The sequence below is a fragment of the Ochotona princeps genome, chromosome 24 (assembly GCF_030435755.1).
Source record: "Ochotona princeps isolate mOchPri1 chromosome 24, mOchPri1.hap1, whole genome shotgun sequence".
Classification (NCBI taxonomy): Eukaryota; Metazoa; Chordata; class Mammalia; order Lagomorpha; family Ochotonidae; genus Ochotona; species Ochotona princeps.
Window position 1 is genome coordinate 25,600,288 of NC_080855.1, and position 19,712 is coordinate 25,619,999.

The 19,712-nt window shown below is 58.1% G+C and overlaps 1 protein-coding gene and 1 pseudogene across 1 annotated transcript; both read right to left on the bottom strand.

Moving 5' to 3' along the window:
* Positions 1-200: 200 nt before the first annotated feature.
* Positions 201-4,211, bottom strand: BCKDK (branched chain keto acid dehydrogenase kinase). The gene is made up of 12 exons (XM_004587158.2): positions 4,076-4,211; positions 3,206-3,527; positions 3,042-3,110; positions 2,810-2,920; positions 2,545-2,592; positions 2,345-2,464; positions 2,161-2,259; positions 1,591-1,664; positions 1,188-1,316; positions 1,019-1,108; positions 721-879; positions 201-626 (listed from the first exon to the last, which is right to left on the bottom strand). The coding sequence occupies exons 2-12, from the start codon at positions 3,386-3,388 to the stop codon at positions 482-484; spliced, it is 1,227 nt and encodes a 408-aa protein (XP_004587215.1). The 5' UTR covers positions 3,389-3,527; positions 4,076-4,211; the 3' UTR covers positions 201-481.
* A 1,380-nt stretch (positions 4,212-5,591) lies between these two features.
* LOC101520996 (nicotinate-nucleotide pyrophosphorylase [carboxylating]-like) lies at positions 5,592-11,294 on the bottom strand (annotated as a pseudogene).
* Between the last annotated feature and the right edge of the window lie 8,418 nt (positions 11,295-19,712).

Below are 19,712 nucleotides of genomic sequence, written 5' to 3' on the forward strand. Positions count from 1 at the left end.
GGAACCCAGAATTATTTGTTAAGGGAGGTGACTGGAAGGTCTCTGCGGGAACGGCCAAAGTCACCTGCCCCCAGCCACACTCTTGCAAAGTCAAACACGCAGGAGACCTGGGTCTGATCTACTCCCGTCTTGGGAGATTGGGACACGCATAGCTGAAACCCACAGGTTCACCTACCCTCCCCACACATGGTGCCCCAGAGGGCATTCAAAATGTGCACTTTAATAACAAACGACAGGTCAGGGTGAGGGTTCCCTGGAGGACGACAATGTTGGAGCTGGTGCTGGAGTCATCCGGGGTCTCCACTTCCTCTAAGGCCCGGAGGTGAGGAAGCAGGGAACCCCTATTGCAGAGGAGTGGGGCCCAGCTCTACAGGAGTCTATTTGTCAGGGGCCCAAGGACCCAAGATGCAGCGGTGTGTCAGAGCAGAGCGCTGCCCTGCCTGGCCCAGCCCAGGCAGGCGAGCAAGCTGAGCCTGGGACATCAGATCCGGAAGCTTTCTTCCCGGCCGTCGATGTGGCGCAGCCGCAGGTAGACATCGGTGCCAATGCCCTGCAGGGACTGCAGCTGCAGGGAGCCACCGAGGTACTCTGCATAGGCCCGTGAGGTGGGCAGCCCGAAGCCAAAGCTGGGGGCGGACACGGGGACAGGATGGGCTAGAAGGCCCCTCTCCCTCTCCAACCCACTCCAGCCTCCCCAGCTGAACCAGAATGGGGCCTCACCCATGCATGGGGCCTGACTGGCCGCCACTGTTCATGTCCAGGTGGCCAAAGAGGGGGCTGATCCGAGGGTCCTGGGTGCTGGCCTCGGCCGTGGTGAAGTGGTAGTCCATGACCCGATCGAGATCTTTGTGGGCGATCCCTCCACCTCGGTCTGAAATCCTGGCCGGATGTCCACAATGTGGGCTTGACTCATTACCTCCCACGCTAGGTCTGCCTTCGTGTCCCTTGTCCATCCTCACTGGCACCTGGTGCTTGGAACTGGTGCCCTCCCTGGCCCAACCTCCCACCTGGCACAAACCTGATGACCAGATCAACATCATTGTTGGCGATGGTGATAACCACATCGGGGACGTTGTAGGGAGTGTCTAGGTGGCTCTCCATTGTGGCTCTATGTGGGGACAAAGAACGGTAGGTGGTGGCTCCCCAGCTGCCAGCTGCCCCACCAGGCGTTTCCCCAGCCAGCCCACCTCATGGCGTTCTTGAGCAGCTCCGGCAGGATGTAGTCCAGTGGCATGGGGATGAAGGGGAAGCGGGCTGCCACGTGCCCATTGATGCGGACGCGGGGGGCGTTGCCATACTTGTGCTCACACAGGCGTCTGCGCACAGGAGCAGGGGCTCAGATAGATTGCCCCCAGCCCAGTGCTTCCCTGTGGGAGGCCCTTCTGGCCAACCCACCCCCACCCCGATATCTGGCAACACGGGGAGATTTTTTGCTGGGTGTGTGTAGGGTGGGGAAGGGGTGAGCAGAAACCAGGGCTCTTGGTAAACATCCTGACATGCGCAGGATACCCCTCCACTAGTGTCAGCATTGGCAAACCCCGCCCCAGGACATTCCCTGGGCTTTCCTGCCCTCAGGCGGACCAGCCTCACCTAGCAAAGTCCACCCACTTCTCAATGATCTTCTTTGGTGACAGGCGAGTGCAGATGATGCCAACGAAGTCAGGCTGGTGGGAAAAAGTGGGTCAGGACCAGCAGCAGCTGCCCCCTCCCCAGCTGCAGCAGCAGCCGAAAGCCTGAAGCAGCTGCGTGGTGAAGCGTCCCTGTAAGGAGCGACGGTGGCCCAAGAACCGATGAAACCCCACTAACCTGGACTCAGAGTCATCTTAAATACCAGCTTAACCAGCAAAAGTCCACTCGCTTAAGCTCTTTGCCCCTTAGGTTTAAACTGTGTTCTCAGCCAATCCACTGGACTACCTGATAGCCCACTTACCAATCCCCTGAGGTGCTCAGCCCTGGTGCGCACTTACAGCCGCATCTGCACTCCACCCACCACCTTTAGGCTATAAAGAGGCCCTTCACCCTTTGTTCTGGGCTGTTGAGGTGTTCTCCCCCACTCCCTGATCCTGCTTTCCCTTGCTGCCTCCCTTGCTGCAATAAAGACTTCCTGTGGCTGGCTCATTGCTTCCAGAACCATCCCCAGGAGGGAGTCCCCCGCCCCACCTTGTCCTCGTGCAGCGCCAAGTGATGCGTGGCCAGCATGCGGATCCCAAGTCTTGAAGTCAGTGTCTTATCCAGGAAGTAGCGGACAAGCTTTTCATCCTGCAGAGAACAGGGCCTCAGACACCCCACCCTGCCTCCCTAGGTGCCGTCCGCCCCGGGAGGTTCCACTTGTGCTGCCCCTGACCTCTATGTGCTTGCGGCTCTCACGCAAGCCCTCGGCTAAGAGGGTCACCACATCCTTGTGGTCGTCCAGCAGCTGTCGTACCAGCTGGCAGTACTGGGCGTCTTCCGCCTGGTCTTTAATCTGCAGGTCAAGGGGTCATGAGCACAGATGGTGCCCCCTGAGCTCCACCATCCCTCCCCCTGCTCTGGCACGGCGCTTACCGGAGGGAACTCTGTCAGCTTCTGGAAGGCACGGATGTACAGCTCGTGCTGCAGGGAAGGAGGTCAGAACTCACAGGCTGTCACAGGCTCCAGGCAGAGGACAGCCACCCAAAGCCAGCATGCAACCCCCTACCCCTTCTGTGGCAGCACAGCCTCAGCCTTGGAAGGCCTGGGGCCATCCTAAAAAGGGCCCCTGGGAGCCCCAGGCTCCTCATCTGGTCCTCAGAACAGTGGGCACGCTGCCACGAGGTCCTCTCTACCTTACCACATGCAGTATTGTGGGGTTGCAACCAATGATGAAGGGGAGACTGCGGAAGCCCTTGATGCGATGAGCTATTCTCACCGGCAGCTCCTGCTGCAAGTACCGGCCGCTTTTCTAGAGAAAAAAAAAAAAAAGGGCAGGGAAGGCAGCACCCCCACCCCACCTCCCATCCTGGGAGGGGGGCTGTTTCTGAGAAACCCAGGAGCCAAAAGGTAAGCAGGGGCTGGTACCTTACCAGAAGGTGGCTGCCATCTTGAGAGCGGCCAGAGTAGAGCATCATGGTGGGGGTGAGGCGGACAGACGGCTGCAAGGACGGGGGTGGGGGGGGCCATGAGCACTTGTCCCGCCCCGCCAGCCTTGCCCTCTCCCGGGACACCCCCACTGGCCTCCCCAGAGCACCTTCTCAGCCGCCACGTCGATGGCCGACTGGTTGTAGAAGGAAGTGACTGTCTTGGAGCGTTCCCGTGCCATCTCCACATGGTGCGTGTCGGTGGCTGAGGTGGAGCGAGCCCGGCGGGAGAGTGCGGGCCCCAGGAGGGGCCGGAGAGGAGACCCGGCCCGGGCGCCCTTGGCCAGCATCATCGTCCTGCGCCTCGGTGGGACCCGGCTAGGGGACCCGACAGATCGGGGTGACCCCAACGCGGGGTTGCGAGGAGCGTGGGTGGACAGCGGGCTCTCTTCTCTGACTTCAGGGGCGAGGGCCCCGCAGACCAACTGCCATCTGCCCGGGCGAGGGACAGGGCGGGTGGGAGAATGAGACTCCTCGCCACAGGGGTACCGTTATCCTCAGCTGCCAGCTGGCCCTGCCCACCCCTGCGGTCACCTCCCCAGACAGGCCAGGCCCAGCCATCCTGGGGCTGGGGCTCCTACTCTTCGACCCGAACTCTGTCTGCTGGCCTGGGCTGCGGGGAAGCAAGCCTCACACCCACTCAGCAAGAAACCCCGCTGCCAACTCCTGGGGGCGGAGCTGATCCCGACCCCGCGCCTTCCAGATCCGGTGCCCCCGGGGCCCGGGCGTGCGGACGTGCAGCACCCGGTCACCGTGCACCCAGGGGGTCAGCTCCTGGGGGGGCGCGCCCTTTCGCTGAGTTCCCCCTCTGTGGACTGGACTTGGTTCGGCCCGAGTTCCATCTCCCCCTCCATATGGTAGATGCCGGACACCCCACCCCCCGCGTCCCGGTCCGCGCGGGCTCCCGCGCCGGCGTGGAGGCTGCGGACGTGCGCGGCGGAGCCTCGGCACGCAGGACCTGCGCAGGTTGCGCCACTTACCGCGGGGCAGGGGTCAGGGCCAGGGTCCGAGCGGAACCGCCCAGTCAAGCGGCAGGGCTCGTCGAGCCGCCTGCGCCCTCTGCCGCCGTGACGTCGCGCGGGCTGTGGGTGTCCGGTGCCTGCTGGGAGTTGTAGTTTGGCGGCGAGGACCCCGCGTCTTAAGCTCTAGTCGGTGCAACGACTGGGGTTAGGTCCCTTCACCTGGATCCACGGACTTCATTGGTCAGGTTTGAGCTGGGGTGGAAGTGAAGTAGAGAGGACTCGTACCAGCAGGAGTGGTGACTTTGCTAAGACCTAACGGGTTCCTTTGGGTGCAAGAGTGCATCCAGCCCCACAAACAGTAACTGAGGGAATAGCACCCACGAGTGCCACCCAAGCACACAGCTCTTGCAGCGTCTTCTTCACCCATTGGGCCAGCACCGGTGATGCCCCGCCTACCGACAGCAGCCCACCACCATCAACATCAACATTACTGCGCACTGGGAAACTCACTGGATTAACTTCACGGTGAGCCTGGGGCTGCCTGGTGCACCCTAGCCCCTGGCTGGCCAGGTGAGGAGGAGGCACAGGCAAAGGGTGGGCATAAACGCGGTGAGGCGACAGTCCTTGGCCACTGTGCAGCCCCAGGGACCAGCCCTCACAACCACACCGATCTTCCCGCTGCCTTGAACTCCTCGGGGCTCTCCTGCCCCCCAGACATTGCAAGATGCTGTGTCCCACCTGCCTCCCCCACTCTCCCATGCCCAGTCACACCCCAACACCAACACCTCTTCAGCAGCCTCCTCCTGGTCTCCCCACCCCCCATCACGGCCATGCTGACTTCCTCCACCACACCTGCCCATGCAAATCCTGGCTGAGCTGCAGTCATGCTGACTGCACACCCAGCCGAGCTCCAACTGCTCCTGGAGCCGAGTCCAGAGTCTTGGACCTACCATTCTGTTGTCTGGAGCTGGTCAGTGCCCCAGCCATCCTGTCTTCCCTATTCCCGGCTTCAAAGCTGCCAGCAGACAATGCAAACCACTGCCGTGGGGTGGGGGTGGGGTCTCTGCCACTCCCCAGGGCCGGCCCCCAGCTCATCACTTATCAGTCCTGTTTTATGTGCTAGAGAGTTCTTTCTGGCCATTGGGTATGGGTTCTTATCATGCACCGTGAGCTCCCTGCACAGGCCACTGTAGTTCTTGTGACCTTAGCTGCCTGACTCATGGTGACCACACAGCACCATTGATGCAATGAACACCTGACTCAGCAGAGGTACTGTGCAGCTGGGAGGGGGCCCTGTGGCCCTTCCTAACCCTGACCAGGCCGCTCGCCAGGTGCTCACGACCACCCAGAAAGCCTCAAAAGGTTGAGTCTTTATTAGATCCGTTTTACAGACTGGGAAACTGACACGCAGCAATGAAGTCAGTGGGCAGCTGGGGCAGGAGTCGACCCAGGCTCACCTTGACTATGCCCCGTTGGCCACTGTCACCCTGGGGGCACCACCTCCCCACCGCTGCTGGCATTCCTTCCCTTGGTTTCAGGACCGGCGGGCATGGGGCACAGGAGCAGTCCCCTCAGCAAACAGCTTGAGGGAGAAGTCCAGGGCTGGGGCCGCCTGGGTGAGCACCCCCAGGAAGATGACATCCACATGGGGCCCACAGAACTGATGCAGGTTGCCCAGTGTGACACCGCTGCTGGCTTCCATGGCCACGTTTGGGAACTGGGCCTTCAGTGCCGCGGCCATGAGATGAAGCTCCTGCAGGACACAAGGTGGGGGGTGAGAGCCCCTCTCCGTGCGCCCACCCCAGGGCGCAGAGCCCTCCCTGCCCCAGACTCACCTCTGGCTGGAAGTTATCCAGCAGCACCAGGCCGGCTCCTGCCCGGGCAGCATCCAAGGTCTCCTGCAGGATGCTGCACTCCACCTCGACCTTCAGGGTCGACCCCACACTGCCTGCAGGCATAGGAAGGGGTCCTGAGACTGGGCACAGCTGGAGCTGCGATTGGAGAAGCTCTGAATGGGCAAAGAACTTGGGACTGATGCAGGAGGTACACCAGGTGATGTTTTCTGTTGGGGTACAATCATGTATGCGGGGATCACTTTTATGGGTGCAAAAAGGGTTACATAGCAGTGGCATTTGATATCTGGGTCTGACACTTCCATGAGACTCAGAGAAGATGTTCCAGACAGGAAGATGAGCCCTGGGTTCCCCTGGGGACCTGTTCCAGGGTTGGACAGCAGGAGGGGTAGCCCGTTCTGTACATGGAGCAGTTGAGGCTGGAGGGCTCTGGCAGCCCTGGAGCCCAGGCTGGTGCTGGGCACACCTCCCACCCCGGCCACCAGTGCCACCCGGGAGGTGCACGTACCTTCTGCACGTCCCCGGCCGCCACGATGTGGTTGTCCTTCACCATCACCAGCCCTCCCAGATCGTAGCGGTGGGAGGCCGCCCACCCACCAGCAGCCCGTATTTCTCCACCATCCAGAAGCCCGGTGTTGTCTTCCTCGTGCCGGCCACATGGCCTATCCAGCCGGTGGCCCTGGCGACTCGCACCGCAGTGGTGGCTGCACTGGCAATGCCGCTGCAGTGGGCCAGCACGTTGAGGGCCACCAGTTCTCCCAGCAGCAGGCAGTGCGCAGGGCCCAGAGCGCAGCGACCTTGGTCACAGGTGCCAGCTCTGATTCTTAGGAGAGGGACCAGGAGACCTGGCAGCCGAGCTGGGGGAAGATGGCCTCAAAGAATGGCTGCCCAGCCAGGACACCAGGGGACTTGGCCCAGAGCGCTGCCTGTGCAGGCGATGCCCCCGAGACCAGGCCTGAGAGGTGGTGGCCCGGGCAGTCTTCCTGCAGCCAGCTGCTCGCCAGCGCTGCCAGTGTCGGAGCGGGCAGCAGCAGTGGCAGGCCTTGGGGACAAAAGACAGAAGCCTTTCAGCCTGGGAGGACAGTATACACGGTGACAACCTGTGGATTGGTCACAGCCAATCAGGCAGAAGATCGGGTGTTCCAGGGGCGGGTACTGGGGCCCAGGGTGGTTCTGGGGGCCAGATGGGGTTGCCCAACAGAGCAAATGGAAGGATGGATTACCCCGGGCAGGTGTTGGGCACAGCACTTGCCATCGCTTGGAACACCAACATTGCACACCTGAGCCTGGCAGTGAGCTCTAACCCACTGGGCTCCCAGCCCAGCTGCCTGCTGGTGCACACCAGGACAGCAGGGGCTCAGGTACATGGGACCCAGCCATGCACCGGGAGAGCAGATGGGAGAGAGAAAAATCTTTCATTAAAAATTAAAGTAGGGCCCAGCGCAGTGGCCTAAAGGCTAAAGTCCTGGCCTTGAACGTACCAGGATCCCATATGGGCACCGATTCTAATCCTGGCAGCCCCATTTCCCATCCAGCTTCCTGCTTGTGGCCTGGGAAAGCAGTCGAGGTCGGCCCAAAGCCTTGGGACCCTGCGTCCATGTAGGAGACCCAGAAGCAGCTCCTGATTTCAGATTGGCTCAGCTCTGGCTGTTGTGACCTTTTGGGGAGTGAAGCAGTGTATGCAAAATCCTTCCTTCGGTCTCTCCTTCTCTCTGTAAATATGATTTGACTTTCCAATAAAGATTTATTGAATATAGAAAATTTTCCCCAAAAGACCTATTTATTTGAAAGGCAGAGTTAAAGAGACAGGACAAGAGAGACAGAGAGAGAGAGAGCTAGTTTCCATCTGCTGGTTCACTCCCCAATTGGCTGCAACAGCTGGAACAAGGCCAGGCCACAGCTAGGAGCCTCATCTGGTCTCCCATGTGAGTGCAGGGGCCCAAGCACTTGGGCCATCCTCCACTGCTTTCCTAGGCCATTAGCAGGGAACTAGATTGGAAGTGGACCAGCCAGGACTCGAACTAGCACCTATGTGGACCGGCCCAACTCTGGCTGTTTAGGCCATTTGTGACTGAACCAGCAGATGGAAGCACTCTCTCTGTAACTGTATCAAGTAAAATCAATGAAGATTTAAAAGAGGAAAAAGACATGGAGAGCAGACCTGGGCCCTGGCCCCTGACCCCAGGTGCTCTGGTCTGGGCTCCAAGTGCCCCCAGCTTAACCCCTGAGCCAGACACCTACCCAGGGCCAGTGGTGGGCTGGCGGAGGACCACAGAGGGCATGCCAGGCCCGGGGTTGCCACACAGCAAACTGATGGCAGAGTAGGCCCTGTGAACTTAGGGGTCGGGGTTGGAGGTTCCTCTGCTTCTTTCTGGCCCTGGGGGTCTCCCCCAAACCCAAAGTCAGCTGGCATTTCTACAGGGGCAGACTGCCCATGGGAAGAGGGCAGGGACAATGAGACTGCAGCCCTGTTCTTCAGGGGCATCCACGGGTCCTCGCCCTGGAAACTAAGGGTTTGGATGGAGTGTGTGTGTAGGGGTGGGGTCTTCCTTTGTTAGCAGCAGCTAATGGGCGCTCTGAGGGAGCTGCCAGGGCAGTGGACAGCGGACAGGACCCCGACGCGGTACAGCATTGCCACCTGGTGGCTTGAAGAAGACTTGCAGCCTCGTGGACAGCCCTGGCCTTCCCAGGGAGGAGGAGCTGAAGGGATGGCAGGCAGGAGTGGTGGGACGAGAGACGCTGTCTCAGTCTCTCTGTTGTAACCCTGTCTTTCAAACAAAAACTAAATCTTATAACCAAGGAAGAAAATTCCACTGTTTTGGGCATGAAATGCACTCACAAAAGGGAAATGGATGGGTGAGGTACAATAGCCTAGTGGCTAGGCTCTGGCCTTGCGTCCACTGGGATCCTGTTTTGTATCCCAGCTGATCCATTTCTCATGCGTTTATGGCCTGGGAAAGCAATGGAGGATAGTCCAAGACCTTGGGACCCTGCACGCATGTGGGAGGCCCAGGGGAAGCTCATGGCTCCTGGCTTCAGATCGGCTCAGCTCCAGCTGTTGTGGGAGTGGGCTAGCACATGGAAGAGCTTCCTGTCTGTCTCTCCTCTCTGTATATTTGATTTTCCAATAAAAATATAAAATAACTAAAAAAAAAAAAACAAAATTCACAGAGACAGACACAATTCATTGGTTTTTCAGGGCTGGTTGAATGTGAAGCGTGCGGGGTCTTATTGGACTGACAGACATTTCTATGAGCCAGACCACTCGGTACATTTGGGAAAAATCAGGGCCTTGTGCACTTGCACAGGGACCAACGCACTGACCGACGACATGAGCCATTCCTTCCCCACATTTCAGGGAGCCAATGCATCCAGGCAGTCAGCATCAGACGTCAAGTTCAAGAGGGAAGAAACGACAGGGGGCCTCCCATCGAGACCACATCAGCACACCACGCCAGCACGCCATCCTGGGGTCCCCATCTCCCCCCACATGCCTACTCACCTGCCTGGGATCCAAGCCTTTGCATGAATCCCACACCCACTCTGCAGGCCTGAGCATGAGCCCCCATGCCACACACTCATGCTGGCACAAGCAAGGTGCCCATAATGGTGCATCCCCGTGTATTTTATTGAAAAATTTCTCTATTGGAGCCAGCAAGTAAATTCGCTATCTGCAATGTCTATGAGCTTCCAATCCAGCTCCCTGCCTGGGAAAGCCAGACAGGACAGGCCAAGTTCTTGGCCTCTGCACTTACATGGTGTACACAAGAGCTGGGGCTGAGGGCACGGTGGCATATGCTGTAGCACACACTAGCAAGAGCTGGACGAGGGTGGGCCAAGCCAGGCTTCAGCAACAGCTGCTGAGTGTCAGGACTGAGAACAAGCAGAGAAGGAGTGTGTAGGGGTTGCCCTGAATAGGCTGTAACACCTGCAGGTGCACAAGAAAACTATGGCTGGTGGGGGTGGGAGGAAAGCCAGGTCGGGTCAGGCTGCAGTACCCAATAGCACATGCAAAAACAGGCTGGGGGCAGGCCAGTAGGGCTTTATGGGGCTGTCCCAAGTAGCTGGCAGCACCCGCCAGGATCATGTGAGAACCAGGCCTGGAGTGGGCTAGGCCGGCTAGGCTGCAACACCCACAGGTTTGTGTGAGAGCCAGGGCTGGGAGTGGCAGCAGCACCCACTGGCACATGTGTTGGCTGGTGCGGGGAGTAGACTGAGCCTGAACTGGAACGGCTGGCACACACAAGACCAAGGGTTGAAGACCTCCCAAGGGAGGTTTCTAAGGACCTCCCCAACTAAACCATGGAGTTCAGGATGATACAGACATGTGGTCTCATCCTGGAGCACATGTGGCAGGACTGGGCCACTTCTTGACCTTCATACAAGAATGGAGAGCAGACCCAGATGAACATGAAAGTAAAGACAGCTGGCTCATCTAAGCCAACAGAAAACTTCAAGTACCTCAACCAAGGATGCAAAAAAAAAGTTTGAACACCAGGCCAGGCTCCACAACGAGCACTGGGTCTGTGGGCACACAGAGGTGGACTGTCCAACAGGCCTTGGCAAGAGCTTCACACCTCTGGTGTAACGGAGCTGGCAACCTGTCAGAACAATCAAGCCCACTCAAGGAACACCCTTGGAACTAAGAGTTTAGCTGCCTACAGCCATTGTGCCGCGCTGGGAGCAGAGGAGCTCGGCAGGGCAGAGAGGGGAGGAAGGCAGTGCTGTTCCCTCTGCACAGCTCTGGGCGCAGAAGTTAGAGTCTTAGCCCAAGGCAGGGAGCCTGGACTGCATCCCCCGGAAGGCGGGATAAGGATGGGGTCTGCTAGCCCCTAGGGTGACACTCTTTTAAGATACGACAATGGACAACAGGAGCCCCAAAAAGCTGGTTGTGGGGGCCCGGCACGATGGCTCAGTGGCTAAACTCTTGCCTTGCATGTGCCAGGATTCCCTATGTCCCACTGCTCCACTTCCCATCCAGCTTTCTGCTTATGGCCTGGGAAAGCAGTAGAGCATGGACCAAAGCCTTGGGATCTTGCACCCATGTAGGAGACCCAGAAGAAGTTCCTGGCTCCGGGCTTCGTATTGGTTCAGCTCCCCATTGTGGCCATTTGGGGAGTGAATCAGCAGATGAAAGATCTTTTCTCTTTGTTTCTCCGTCTCTGTAAATCTCCCTAGCCATATTAACACACACACACAGAGAGAGAGAGACTGACAGAAAGAGAGAGAGAGGTGTGGAGGCCACAGCCCACCTGGCTGTCCTCCAGGGGCTCATAGAGCTTGGTGTCTAGGCTGTAGCTGGGCACAGCCCCAACTCCATTCTCCACTGGCCCTTGGGCATAGCTGATGTCCACTCGGGATCTGCTGGGCCCGAGGAGCGCCATCCTGCCAACAATCCAGAGAGACTCTGCCCGAGCCCAGCACACTCGCCTGCCCACGGTCAGCCTGACCAGCTGCTTCAGGTAATTGAGCTGCTCCTTCAGGCAGCGGCAGCAGCCCATGGGGCTCAGGCTGGGCAAAGCAAGGGATGGCCTGGGGCTCTGACATCAACCCTGACCCTGGGTAGACTGTACACAGAAGGGGTGTGGGTTGGAGGCACCAGAAGGCCAGCTCCTGTATTTTTAATACTGATGCTTAGGCACACATTGGGAAAAAGATGATTTATTTGGGGGCTTTTCGGGGCTGGTGGGAGCCTCACCTGGGGAGGGGGAGGGGCACAAAGAGGGCCAAGGAGCCAATGGGTTTCAGAGGGGCAGAGGATGGAACACTGGGCCTGCTGTCTCCAGGCAACCCCATTGTCTGCTGCCTATATAAAGCCCCAGCATGCCTTGCTCTGGCGACACTTTGTGGGATTGTCCGACTGAGATGGACAACTCTTCCAGGCAGAGCTCCAAACACTGTTCCGGATCATGGAACAGAAGAACGAATTATTAGATGATTATCAGAACACCTTAAAGGAGAAATACGCCGAAATAAGAGACCTCCACACAAGGCACACAGCTAGCTCTGTTGAGCGACTGAGAGAAAAGGGAGCCTCTCACTACGGACGGGAGTTCCAGCACCGACAAGATACCATCCGCTGCAGTGAAACACACCATCCAGAAACTGCCAGCAGAGTTGGCAAAGGAAGTTCCCCAAATCCTCAAAACTCGTGACCAGTCTTGTTCAACTACAGGAGATACCTTAAGTCAGCTCCAAGGTTTGGGAGAGGCCTCCAACACATCCTCAGGAGAAGGAACATGTGTCACCTGGAGGGAGCCTTTGAAAGACCTCCATGAGGAATTGAAGAGCCTGAAAAGGTCCTTAGTGGCCAAAGACGAAACCATCAGGCTCCTCCAAGATGAAATGGAGACACTTGCACATTCCTGGCCCAAACATCAAAACTGGCGGCACAACACAAAAAAATGTCATCCCGAAGAAAAGATCTGAAAAGAAAACAAACCAGTTTAATGAACTTAGTAGAAAGGAAAGAGATTTTCCTCAAACTCAAAACCAGGCAGGTATGATTGTTGAAGGAAAATCATCAAAAGAAGAAAGACGAAATCACAACTTTGACACAACGTGTGAAAAAACTGGAAGACCAGATCTCTACTCTGGAAACAGGGCTATAAAACGTTAAAGAGGAAAATGAGAAACTATTGGACACCCCTCAGCAAAAGTTATTGGCTGGAGAAGTGGCCCATGGTTCCTGAGTTGCTAGGGGTGCTGCCTCCAGCGTGCTGTGCCACATCGGGTATCTACACGTCAGGGGTGCAATGGGACATTCTTCTGTAACCGCTGTGTGCAGAGGAGGCGCTGCTCCCAAGCCGTTCCCCTTGCCCACTTGAGCATGACACCCCCGGGAAGACACACAAGAGCTTCCGCATCTCCTCCCCAACTCCCTCCACATGGCCCAGGGCCCTAGCGTGCCTCTACTTACAGTTCTCAGAGAAACCAGAAGAAACTGTGTCCCGTGCTCCTTCCCATAACTTCTGTCCCGCTTCTGCACCTTGTTCCTGAAGGGACACCTGCGTGTCAGGGGACTGCTCAGCTGGGAGCACAGGAGCCTCTGGGTCAGCCCGTTGTGGTATCATGCTGAAGCTCAGCTGTGGCGAGAGTGAGGAGGGCCCTGTTGCTGCTGCCTTTTATAGCCACTCTGCTGGGCGTGTGGGCGAGGCCCTCTCCCATCATCCCATCATCCCATCATTCCACTCTGCAGGAGGCAGCTTTCCTTGTGCTGGTAGTGGTGACCCGAACCTGAGGGTGTGGTGCAATCTTTGTGTTTCCAAAGAAGATGGACTGACGAGCTAGAAGCAAGAGACTGGCCCCCATCTGATTTGTAGCCTCTTGACCACCCACAGCTCTTTTCAGACCCTGCCTCCATGTCCAGATGCAAATCAAGCAAGAGGCAGGTCCCATCGCACGAGGCACACTTGCAACTCCCCAGTGCCGTGAAAGGACACCTTTCCAATGAGATTCCCCATGAGCAATACACACAAGAGTGGCCACGTGGCTCAGCAGAATCATCCATTGAGATCTTTGGACCCTCGTTCCTGGGTGTGTGTGTGCGCACCTGGGGGGAAGTTGAAAGGGTTTTGGGTGTGGTTGTCCGGTCTAGCAGGGAAAGCACAGCTCAGAGCCTAGCAGCGCTGTGAGAATAGCTGATTTTGACTCCCTGCTCTGCTGCTGATGAGAGCTTCCTGCTGCAAGGCAACACGGGGCGCCGATGTGACCACTGCAGGATGGGCCTCTGCCATTATCATGGGTGAAGTGCCCAGCACAGGTCCCAAAGCCTGAGGCGCTGCACTCCACTGTGCGGCCACCCCACTCTGCTCCCACCCTATGCTCTGGCCTCAGAGCAAGAGGACGTTGTTGGAGAACCCAGTCTAATGGAGCCTGCTCCGGCCAGCTCTGCAGAACATCTCTGAGACACAAGGCTTGAAAGAGACCCAAGAAAGGCAGGCAACAACGAAGCGTCTACGAGTTTAGCTTGATGGATTCTTTATTCCAAATCATGAGTGCTGTGCGACATCGGGTATATACACGTCAGGGGTGCAATGGGACATTCTTCTGTCACTGCTGTGTGCAGAGGAGGTGTTTTGGGCCTGGGGCTCCAGATGCTTGGGGCCCTGGCCTGCTCGCAGGGGAGATGTGGCAGCAGCGCGGAGTGTGTCCAGCAGAGAGGCGCCCTCTTCTCCTGTGGAGGTGATGAGAGCGCAGCGAGCATCAGGCTAGCGGGCTGTGTGGTCTGTGTGCTGCTGGGTCAGCTTGGGAGAGGTCTGGCCATTGGCGTGGGCCGAAAAGCTGGGAGCAGGGGTGCGTGACTGGAAGTGGGGCTCCAGAGGAGGCGAGGAGAGGAGCCAGCCCTGGGCAGGGAAGGCCCAGGCCGCGTTCTCAGACAAGGCGTAGCAGGTCTGCGCAGCAGCTCTCAGAGATTCGCGCAGCTGTGGCAGTGTGCACAACTGCTCCTGGGTGAGCGCCCAGGGCCCCTGCTGCACACACAGCTGGACTGCCTCTTGATAGATGGCGTGGGAGAGAGAGCGCAGGGAGAGCACCAGGCTCTTGCGCAGAGCTGGCTGCTGGTGAGCTGGGGCCCTGGACATGCGGGAGACATGCCTCTTCTTGCGCCCTGGCAGGGTGCTCCGGGATGCTCTGGGGGGAGCAGCAGGTGCCTTCTGAATCTGGCTGGACACCTTGGCAGCGTGGGCACGTTGGCGTTTCTCAGGCAAAGTCTGGCTGAGATCTGCGGAAACACAACACAAGGTGGCACAGTCAGCCTTTCCCACAACGCACCCCCCACCCCCCACAGGCCCCTGAGCAAGCCTCCCTGCATAAGCCTGTGCCTGCTGTTCCCTGATGGGGAAAGCAAGCTCCTTCCTACCTCTTACCTGTGCCGGCCTGACCGCTGTCCTGGGTGCTGACTTTCCTCTTCTTAGAGTTCTCGCCTGGAGCATCATGGCTGGACTCTGCTGCTGTGAACAACAGGCGAGTTAAAGTGATGGTTCCCGGTGGAGCGCCACAGCCCTGGTCCCTCCTGGACACACAAGGAGCTCAGCTGGCACCAATGGTGCTGGCTGCTCTGGTCCCCACCCCTACACTCAGCATCTGGACCTCCTGGCTGCAAACACCAGGCCTTCCCTGCCCAGGGAGGCCGAGACTGGCTCACACCTGCCCTGCCCTGCCCCAGGTCAGCTGGGCAAGTGGCATGTGGTTCCTGAGTTGGCGGGGGTGCTGCCACTGGTTTCCAGCGTGCTGTTTCGGAACTTGTCCCTCTTTGCGGTGGGCTCTGATTCGACATCAGAAGGAATTCAGGTGGCTGAGTGACTCCCAGATGTGCCCTGGAAGTCAGATTTTCCCTGCCCGCAAAGCCTGTATTTTGTTCGCGAGGTGTTTTTTGTTTGTTTGTTTGTTTGTTTAGTTTGTTGGTGCCCCATATTTTGTGCCCCAAATCTGCACATGCAAGGCTGAAATGATGAGTGGGGAGAGCTAAGGGCCAGAGAAAGGTTTGTGGCCGGAGAGGTAGCTTCTGCTAGTTGTCCAGGTGAGACCTGGAAGGTGTTTCTTGTGCTCCTCAGAGTCCTGGTGTTAATAGCCATGAGGTGCCACATCGGAATCTCCCCTTGTGCTTGGCATATTGTCAACTAGGCCATCCTGTGCTGACTGCCCCCTGCCCCACTCCTCTTCCCCACCAGATCTCAGAGCCCCGGGGACATCTGGCTAGCTTGCCACCTTCCAATTCCAAGGTGAAGGTGAAGGGGTATGCTCCTTCTACGGAAGCTTATCTCACATCTTTGTCAGTCAGAGAAGGGACCAGTGAATCATTTGCATGGACCGGGAGCCTCCCTATTCATCCTGCACTGTGTTTCTGGCACATGCTGTTAGCCTAGTCCTGTCAGGCCCTTGTCCAAGATGAACCAAGTGATGAGGGTGCAAGTGGGCATGAGCAAACACTCAAATCCACCCCGGCGCTGCTCCCAAGCCATTCCCCTTGCCCACTTGAGCATGACACCCCCGGGAAGACACACAAGAGCTTCCGCACCTCCTCCCCAACTCCCTCCACACGGCCCAGGGCCCTAGCGTGCCTCTACTTACAGTTCTCAGAGAAACCAGAAGAAACTGTGTCCCGTGCTCCTTCCCATAACTTCTGTCCCGCTTCTGCACCTTGTTCCTGAAGGGACACCTGCGTGTCAGGGGACTGCTCAGCTGGGAGCACAGGAGCCTCTGGGTCCGCCCGTTGTGGTATCATGCTGAAGCTCAGCTGTGGCGAGAGTGAGGAGGGCTCTGTTGCTGCTGCCTTTTATAGCCACTCTGCTGGGCGTGTGGGTGAGGCCCTCTCCCATCATCCCATCATCCCATCATTCCACTCGGCAGGAGGCAGCTTTCCTTGTGCTGGTAGTGGTGACCCGAACCTGAGGGTGTGGTGCAATCTTTGTGTTTCCAAAGAAGATGGACTGATGAGCTAGAAGCAAGAGACTGGCCCCCATCTGATTTGTAGCCTCTTGACCACCCACAGCTCTTTTCAGACCCTGCCTCCATGTCCAGATGCAAATCAAGCAAGAGGCAGGTCCCATCGCACGAGGCACACTTGCAACTCCCCAGTGCCGTGAAAGGACACCTTTCCAATGAGATTCCCCATGAGCAATACACACAAGAGTGGCCACGTGGCTCAGCAGAATCATCCATTGAGATCTTTGGACCCTCGTTCCTGTGTGTGTGTGTGCGCACCTGGGGGGAAGTTGAAAGGGTTTTGGGTGTGGTTGTCCAGTCTAGCAGGGAAAGCACAGCTCAGAGCCTAGCAGCGCTGTGAGAATAGCTGATTTTGACTCCCTGCTCTGCTGCTGATGAGAGCTTCCTGCTGCAAGGCAACACGGGGCGCCGATGTGACCACTGCAGGATGGGCCTCTGCCATTATCATGGGTGAAGTGCCCAGCACAGGTCCCAAAGCCTGAGGCGCTGCACTCCACTGTGCGGCCACCCCACTCTGCTCCCACCCTATGCTCTGGCCTCAGAGCAAGAGGACGTTGTTGGAGAGCCCAGTCCTCCTGGTGCCTGCTCCGGCCAGCTCTGCAGAACATCTCTGAGACACAAGGCTTGAAAGAGACCCAAGAAAGGCAGGCAACAACGAAACGTCTACGATTTTAAAGATTTTATTTTTTATTCCAAAATCAGATATACAGAGGTGGAGAGACAGTGAGGAAGATCTTCCGTCCGATGATTCACTCCCCAAGTGAGCCGCAACAGGCGGTACACACCGATCCGATGTCGGGAACCAGGAACCTCTTCCAGGTCTCCCACGCGGGTGCAGTGTCCCAATGCATTGGGCCGTCAGCGACTGCTTTCCCAGGTCACATGCAGGGAGCTGGATGGGAAGTGGAGCTGCCGGGATTAGAACCGGCGCCCATATGGGATCCCGGCACGTTCAAGGCGAGGACCTTAGCCGCTACGCCACGCCACGCCACGCCACACCGCCGTGCCCCGAAACGTCTACGAGTTTAGCTTGATGGATTCTTTATTCCAAATCATGAGTGCTGTGCGACATCGGGTATATACACGTCAGGGGTGCAATGGGACATTCTTCTGTCACCGCTGTGTGCAGAGGAGGTGTTTTGGGCCTGGGGCTCCAGATGCTTGGGGCCCTGGCCTGCTCGCAGGGGAGATGTGGCAGCAGCGCGGAGTGTGTCCAGCAGAGAGGCGCCCTCTTCTCCTGTGGAGGCGATGAGAGCGCAGCGAGCGTCAGGCTAGCGGGCTGTGTGGTCTGTGTGCTGCTGGGTCAGCTTGGGAGAGGTCTGGCCGTTGGCGTGGGCCGAAAAGCTGGGAGCAGGGGTGCGTGACTGGAAGTGGGGCTCCAGAGGAGGCGAGGAGAGGAGCCAGCCCTGGGCAGGGAAGGCCCAGGCCGCGTTCTCAGACAAGGCGTAGCAGGTCTGCGCAGCAGCTCTCAGAGATTCGCGCAGCTGTGGCAGTGTGCACAACTGCTCCTGGGTGAGCGCCCAGGGCCCCTGCTGCACACACAGCTGGACTGCCTCTTGATAGATGGCGTGGGAGAGAGAGCGCAGGGAGAGCACCAGGCTCTTGCGCAGAGCTGGCTGCTGGTGAGCTGGGGCCCTGGACATGCGGGAGACATGCCTCTTCTTGCGCCCTGGCAGGGTGCTCCGGGATGCTCTGGGGGGAGCAGCAGGTGCCTTCTGAATCTGGCTGGACACCTTGGCAGCGTGGGCACGTTGGCGTTTCTCAGGCAAAGTCTGGCTGAGATCTGCGGAAACACAACACAAGGTGGCACAGTCAGCCTTTCCCACAACGCACCCCCCACCCCCCACAGGCCCCTGAGCAAGCCTCCCTGCATAAGCCTGTGCCTGCTGTTCCCTGATGGGGAAAGCAAGCTCCTTCCTACCTCTTACCTGTGCCGGCCTGACCGCTGCCCTGGGTGCTGACTTTCCTCTTAGAGTTCTCGCCTGGAGCATCATGGCTGGACTCTGCTGCTGTGAACAACAGGCGAGTTAAAGTGATGGTTCCCGGTGGAGCGCCACAGCCCTGGTCCCTCCTGGACACACAAGGAGCTCAGCTGGCACCAATGGTGTTGGCTGCTCTGGTCCCCACCCCTACACTCAGCATCTGGACCTCCTGGCTGCAAACACCAGGCCTTCCCTGCCCAGGGAGGCCGAGACTGGCTCACACCTGCCCTGCCCTGCCCCAGGTCAGCTGGGCAAGTGGCATGTGGTTCCTGAGTTGGCGGGGGTGCTGCCACTGGTTTCCAGCGTGCTGTTTCGGAACTTGTCCCTCTTTGCGGTGGGCTCTGATTCGACATCAGAAGGAATTCAGGTGGCTGAGTGACTCCCAGATGTGCCCTGGAAGTCAGATTTTCCCTGCCCGCAAAGCCTGTATTTTGTTCTCGAGGTGTTTTTTGTTTGCTTGTTTGTTTGTTTGTTTAGTTTGTTGGTGCCCCATATTTTGTGCCCCAAATCCGCACATGCAAGGCTGAAATGATGAGTGGGGAGAGCTAAGGGCCAGAGAAAGGTTTGTGGCCGGAGAGGTAGCTTCTGCTAGTTGTCCAGGTGAGACCTGGAAGGTGTTTCCTGTGCTCCTCAGAGTCCTGGTGTTAATAGCCATGAGGTGCCACATCGGAATCTCCCCTTGTGCTTGGCATATTGTCAACTAGGCCATCCTGTGCTGACTGCCCCCTGCCCCACTCCTCTCCCCCACCAGATCTCAGAGCCCCGGGGACATCTGGCTGGCTTGCCATCTTCCAAGGTGAAGGTGAATGCCCCTTCTACGGAAGCTTATCTCACATCTTTGTCAGTTAGAGAAGGGACCAGTGAATCATTTGCATGGACCGGGAGCCTCCCTATTCATCCTGCACTGTGTTTCTGGCACATGCTGTTAGCCTAGTCCTGTCAGGCCCTTGTCCAAGATGAACCAAGTGATGAGGGTGCAAGTGGGCATGAGCAAACACTCAAATCCACCCCGGCGCTGCTCCCAAGCCGTTCCCCTTGCCCACTTGAGCATGACACCCCCGGGAAGACACACAAGAGCTTCCGCACCTCCTCCCCAACTCCCTCCACATGGCCCAGGGCCCTAGCGTGCCTCTACTTACAGTTCTCAGAGAAACCAGAAGAAACTGTGTCCCGTGCTCCTTCCCATAACTTCTGTCCCGCTTCTGCACCTTGTTCCTGAAGGGACACCTGCGTGTCAGGGGACTGCTCAGCTGGGAGCACAGGAGCCTCTGGGTCCGCCCGTTGTGGTATCATGCTGAAGCTCAGCTGTGGCGAGAGTGGCCCTGTTGCTGCTGCCTTTTATAGCCACTCTGCTGGGCGTGTGGGTGAGGCCCT